General features: G+C 46.4%; 1 protein-coding gene across 1 annotated transcript in view; it reads left to right on the top strand.

Moving 5' to 3' along the window:
• Nucleotides 1–824: 824 nt before the first annotated feature.
• LOC137423435 (small ribosomal subunit protein uS2) overlaps nt 825–6,156 on the top strand; it is a gene marked incomplete in the record, with an annotated part of 8,161 nt that continues 2,829 nt past the window's right edge. Inside the window, 2 exon segments of the mRNA XM_078774198.1 lie at nt 825–952; nt 3,004–3,171. Coding sequence (XP_078630324.1) covers nt 3,039–3,171 — 133 coding nt within the window.

Genomic DNA, 6,156 nt, shown 5'->3' with positions numbered 1-6,156 from the left:
CAGGCTCTTCTTCTTCCTCGTTTGGTTTTATGGCGTTTTCAGAGCCGCGAGGCTCTATACACGCCACGTGCCCGAACTTAACTGTGTTGAAAAGAAAATGTATTGAATAGAAGGCCTATGGGATATCATAAGTGAGATAAATCTTCGGGTTCCCTACAGGCGTCGCAAGTCCCGGAAGGGTGACACCTTATCATGTGGAGATACGAATTAAGGCGACAATGCCCAAATCTAAGCCTGGAGAGAGCCACCTGGTCTCTGCGGGACAACTGATGAACTGAAGTAGCCGAAAAGGGGGGGACCACAGATGTTGATCGTTGCAATGTTGATCAGGTGCAGTACTTCGAGCACCAGGTCAAATCTGCATCCCTTCTGTGGAGACTCTAGTACTAGTACTAGTAGTCTCGTGCATTGTCATAAGTGCAGAGAGGGAATCAGAAAAAGATCCCAGGCTCGTTTCTATTCCTCGAATAACATTCGAGTATGAGATGTAGACTATAAAACGGTACTCAAACGAATGGGAAGGTCTTGGGAAAAAAAATCAACAAAAAGATGTTTTGACAAATAATAATTTTAAATCCCCATATTTAAAAAAAAATCGATGATGTCAAACTTGACTCATTCTTCAGACATTAAATTGTTTTTCTTTAATTGGTTCATCCTTCTAAACTCTTTAATGACTAATTACTGCCACTTAACTAAGGAATTAAATGAGGTGGTGTATATAGCTAGTGCTGTATACTACGGCTGGTATATATATATGTGGGTGCTTTTTTTTTTACCAGATGAAAATGACGTTTTACAGTAACGCTTGACCGTTTTAGTGCTTGTTTATGAATAATTGAAAGTAAAACTACGTATATTTGAAAGCGTGGTAATTAGAAACTGTGAAATGCGGAAGTGCACGTGATTTCCTTTCTCTTATGCCGCGCGGCCTTCCTGTGGCGTCGTATTGGTATGCTGTGAGATTTTGTTTGAGATCCATCGTTAAATAATTGGACATTGCGGCGGCTGTATGAGTTGTTTTGAACATGGAAACTTGGATTACCTGATAAAAGCGACATTCGCGATAGATCGGGGACTGTAGTGTATGGCTATTTTAATGGACGAATACATTGTGCGGCCTCGACAAGCGACCACGTGGTCATGGGTGCCAGGCCTCTGCCATCGTTTTCATTGGGTTTTACCGGGACAGCCTTGCCTGCTCTACATGTTATACTTTGTGTTTGGTTGATTGCACGATGATGTTTGGTGGGAGATTTGTATAAATAATCCCTTGTTGTAATGAATGCCTGACGTCCCCCGAAGGAAAGCGCGGTGTCTACTTACCTGTGGCACTGAAGGTGGATGAAGGTTGTTTTCAACCCTTTGTTTGTCTTGTGGGCGGATTCCGACGAATTTTGGTGGAGAGGTTTGGTATGAGACAAGGATGAAATTATTAGAGTTTAGTGAAGATCCGGATCAGATAATTTGTTTGTGATTCTTCACCAATGGGAGATGGGGCCAAAAACTATACATAGCGGGATATCTTAAGTTATGGATGGATTTGGACGAACCGTGGTGGGATGTTGGGTGTCTGACAAGGACGATTCGATTCGATTTTGGTGAAGATCTGAATATGGATTCGGATACGATAATTATTTAATTTTTCAAGTGGTTCTTCACCATTGGGAGATAGGGCCAAAAACGATACATAGCAGGATATGTACTCAAAAAGTTATGGACGGATTTGGATGAAACTTGTTGGACAGGTTGTGTGTGTGACGAGGAAGAATCGATTCAATTTCGGTGAAGATCTGGATCCGGATCCAGCTAGTAGAATGTGTTAAGTGATTCTTCACCATTTTGTGATGTGGCCAACCAGGCGGAGGTTTGCTCTCCACTGAGTGCCGTTCTAGTTTAACTGTTGTTTTTAAATGTAGTTTAAAATTTTACACTTTATATTTTGCATTAATAATTCTTTTTTAAGTTACTGTTATATACTTAGTTTTTTGGGGGGGGAAATAAGCTGTGCGATTGTTCTACACATGCCTGTTATATTTGCCCTCTGTTAGGTAGAATCTCCATTTGGGTTTCACAATATGGGATGTAATCCTCCCATGATACCCCAATTTGAGTTTAGAGGGTTTTCAAACCTATCCCATAATGCTTTGCATGCTGCCATGTTGGAGGTATTTATTTTACACCCCTCCCCCCACCACTCCTTCCCTCCCCCCACCACTCCTTCCCTCCCCCTCCCCTCCCTCCCACCACTCCTTCCCTTCCCCTCCCCTCCCCCCCCCCCACCACTCCTTTCCCTTGCCCCCACCACTCCTTTCCCCTCCCCTCCCCCCCCCTCCTCCCTCCCCCCCCCTCCTCCCTCCCCCCCCCTCCTCCCTCCCCCCCCCTCCTCCCTCCCCCCCCCTCCTCCCTCCCCCCCCCCTCCTCCCTCCCCCCCCTCCTCCCTCCCCTCCCCTCCTCCCTCCCCTCCCCTCCTCCCTCCCCTCCCCCCCCTCCTCCCTCCCCTCCCCTCCCTCCTCCCTCCCCCCCCTCCTCCCTCCCCCCCCCCCTCCTCCCTCCCCCCCTCCTCCCTCCCCCCCCCTCCTCCCTCCCCCTCCACTCCTCCCCCCCCCCATTCCTCCCTCCCCCTCCCCCCCCCCCCCCCCACTCCTCCCCTCCCCAAGATGTCTTGGACTGAGTGCGATTCATCAATGCATGTCCCGTCCCTCAAATGGGCGTTCACCCGGAGGACCCGTCTGCCAGCTAGTGGACGTTAAAGGTCCAAAAGTGTATTTTGAGAGGAGTATGCGAGATCGATCGCCAGCATCCTGAACAAATTCCTATGCTGATTGCTGGAAAAGCCATGCAGAACTCTCAGCATGACCTTTGCCCAGGAACTGCTTCCCCTGCCTTGATGCTCTGAGATGAGCGTGGCAGATTTGTTGATTACATGTTAAAGCAGCTGACGTATCTCATGCAGCAAGTAGTGCAGAAGAATTTTAATGTCGGTGTTTGTTTGTTTTGTAGTTCTCCCGTCGTTACTTTTTTGCGGAGATCTCACGATGTCTGGAGCCATAGACGTGTTGCAGATGCGCGAAGAAGATGTTCTCAAGTTCCTTGCAGCAGGGACTCACCTCGGCACCACCAATTGTGATTTTCAGATGGATCAGTATGTGTACAAGCGGAAAAATGATGGTGTGTATTTGCTTTGCTGCTTTGGTCGATGTTTTAATAAACTGTGGTTTTGCTGAAATGTCTTTGCATAACAGTGCAACCTGGTTGTTTGGCCTCTAACCTGTTCCTAAGCGAGGTCTCAAACAATCACGCGTTGCCTTTGATGCAGAACAAATGCACATGTTAAACTTTAATACATGGTCTAGGACTCATGGAAGAGCAAGGACACAGAATAGATCAGGACACAACATAAAGGGAACAGCAGGATACAGAGAGGGAATGCTGATAGCGGGGTGGAGGGGGTTGTCGGCCAACGAGGGATGCAGGTAACGATGAGGGTAAGGGATGGGCAAGGTGGGGATACATAAGCAAAGTATTGGGAGGGGTGGGGCTGGTTTAATGGGTGTATAAAAGATCATGGCTTTGGATGGGGGATGACCTGAGATGAGGAACATCTGTTGAAGGCTACGAGCGAAGAACGACACTGAAGTGAGCGTGTAAAGTGGTTCCACAGGCGGGAAAAGAGAGGAATAAATGAGTTTGAGCAGTGGTTCTGTATTTAGGCAGTTTTACGAGGAACGGCTTGCTGGTTGACCGCGTGCATCCTGCAGGTACCTTGAGGAGGTGGGGGTAGGAGGGAGAAAGCACGTACAGTGCAGAGGGTGCAAGACCAAAAATGGGGCAAAAGACTGAGACCAGTGGCTTGTTTGTGATGGCGAAGTGATAGGCCCATAGACTCCGCTTCGTGAGATATTGCAATGATCTTGAAAACTTTGGTTTCCATGGTGTCAAGATGAGGCAGGGAAGCCAGCTCAGGTGGCAGAGCAGTACTCCATCAAGCTGTGGATGAAAGCCTTGTAGGTTGATAGAAGCTCAGGTGTGCGAAGGAAGGACTTTGCACGTCAGAGGATGCCTAGTGGTGTTTGGCTTTGGAGGCAAGCTTTGAAATGTGGCTTGCTCGAGAGAGATCATGGCTGAGAGCGAGACCCAAGAGTTTGAGTGACTGAACCTCTTTGAGACGGTTGTTGTGGAAGTCGATTGGAGGATTCCGAGTGTGTGCACGCACGTGCCTCCATTCTTGGCTGACATTGTGCAAGATTCACTGGCAGTGCCCTTCCAGTTTAATCACCACGCAACAGATTTTCACTTTGAATTCAGCAATGCAAGTCCTTCCGATTTTTAGTTACTTGTTTTATTTTTCCAATGAAGAAAGGACTTTAAAGGACAGTGGGCCCATTCCATGCCAACTCACCTAGTGGTGCTCAGCTCAGTCTCTGGGCATCTTCCCTCAATAAGGTGCATCTTTTGCCGTTATTGTATGAATTTGCAGGAGTTCCAAGCGGATTGTGTTGTGTTACTGAATTTAGACTGGCTCACGATTTTGATCGTTCCATTCAACTGTAGATATTTTTGTTCTGTTTTTGCAAACTGTATATGCGTCAACCTTGCTGTTTTTTTTTTTTGGCGCCCTGACGCTGGTTTTAGTGTCGTGCACGTTGTTGGAGCTTCGCGTTGCGGCCGCAAGTGGCCATTAAACGTGAAGTGTATTACATGTGCAACAAGAATGAGACGCGGGTTCCCATTGCAGTGTTGGGTATTTTGTCATCCCTTTCTCTGTCGGTTGACCCACGTCACATTGCTTTCCTCTTTTTTTTGATTGTTCATCCAAGTGGCTTGATTAGTTCAACTATGATGTCATCAGGTTCGAGTTTGGAGCAAAAGGGTAATCGTAATCTTTGTACTGACCTGAATAAACCATATCCTGTACGCCTTTAAAGTTCCATTTCTTGTATCAGAGCTAGTGTTACAAGAAACAAGTTTAGCAGTTATAATGAACGTGTGTATGTTGCACAAAGTCACTTTTCTGGTGACACTTTTTTTCTTATGTTTTTTTTTTTTGTTTTTTTTATTTATTAATTTTTATTATCATTTTTTGGTCGGCACGTTTTTTGGTCATCCTTGAAAAGGTTATAGATGTTCAATTGCAATAGTTCTGTTCAACTTTATTGTTAGCTCTGGTCGATGGCATGTACATGCACGTTTGTCTATGGGAGGTACACCTGATTCAAGATGGTTGCATGCCCATCCATGGGAGGTACACCTGATTAAAGATGGTTGCATGCCCATCCATTGGAGGTAAACCTGATTCTAGATGGTTTAATGCCCATCCATGGGAGATGAACCGGATTCTAGATGGTTGCATGCCAATCCATGGGAGATAAACCTGATTCTAGATGGTTTCATGCCCATCCATGGGAGATAAACCTGATTCTAGATGGTTTCATGCCCATCCATGGGAGGTACACCTGATTCTAGATGGTCTCATGCCCATCCATGGGAGGTACACCTGATTCTAGATGGTCTCATGCCATCCATGGGAGGTACACCTGATTATAGATGGTCATGCCCATCCATGGGAGGTACACTTGATTATATAGATGGTTTCATGCCCATCCATGGGAGATAAACCTGATTATAGATGGTTGCATGCCCATCCATGGGAGATAAACCTTATTCTAGATGGTCTCATGCCCATCCATGGGAGGTACACCTGATTATAGATGGTTTCATGCCCATCCATGGGAGATAAACCTGATTATAGATGGTTGCATGCCAATCCATGGGAGGTACACCTGATTCTAGATGGTTGCATGCCCATCTCTGTGAGGTACACCTTAGGCTGCTGGGCCATAGAAGTTCACGTTTCACGGTTCACGCGTGTAAAGAAAACTGGACAAACGTAGTATGACTTGCTCTGGGCCATAGAACGCCTTTCATGTTTCACGTTTCACGCGTGAAAGGCGGAATGAACATGCACACTTTTTCTATGCGTGAAAACGGAGATCTCGGTCGACCTGATTATTTTTAGACTGACATCCGGGCAAAACTTCCGAAACAAAATGGACGACTACCGAGAACAGTTGCTTCGATCGATTTTCTCCAGTTTGTTTGACCTGGCTGTAGATGTTCCAGGACGAGGGTCTTCAAGGCATCGTAAGTCCTGTA

This window comes from Myxine glutinosa, chromosome 3, assembly GCF_964187855.1.
Source record: "Myxine glutinosa chromosome 3, kmMyxGlut1.1, whole genome shotgun sequence".
NCBI classification, from domain to species: Eukaryota; Metazoa; Chordata; class Myxini; order Myxiniformes; family Myxinidae; genus Myxine; species Myxine glutinosa.
The sequence above is the reverse complement of the archived record's forward strand: the minus strand, read 5'-3'. Positions and strand labels throughout refer to the sequence as shown.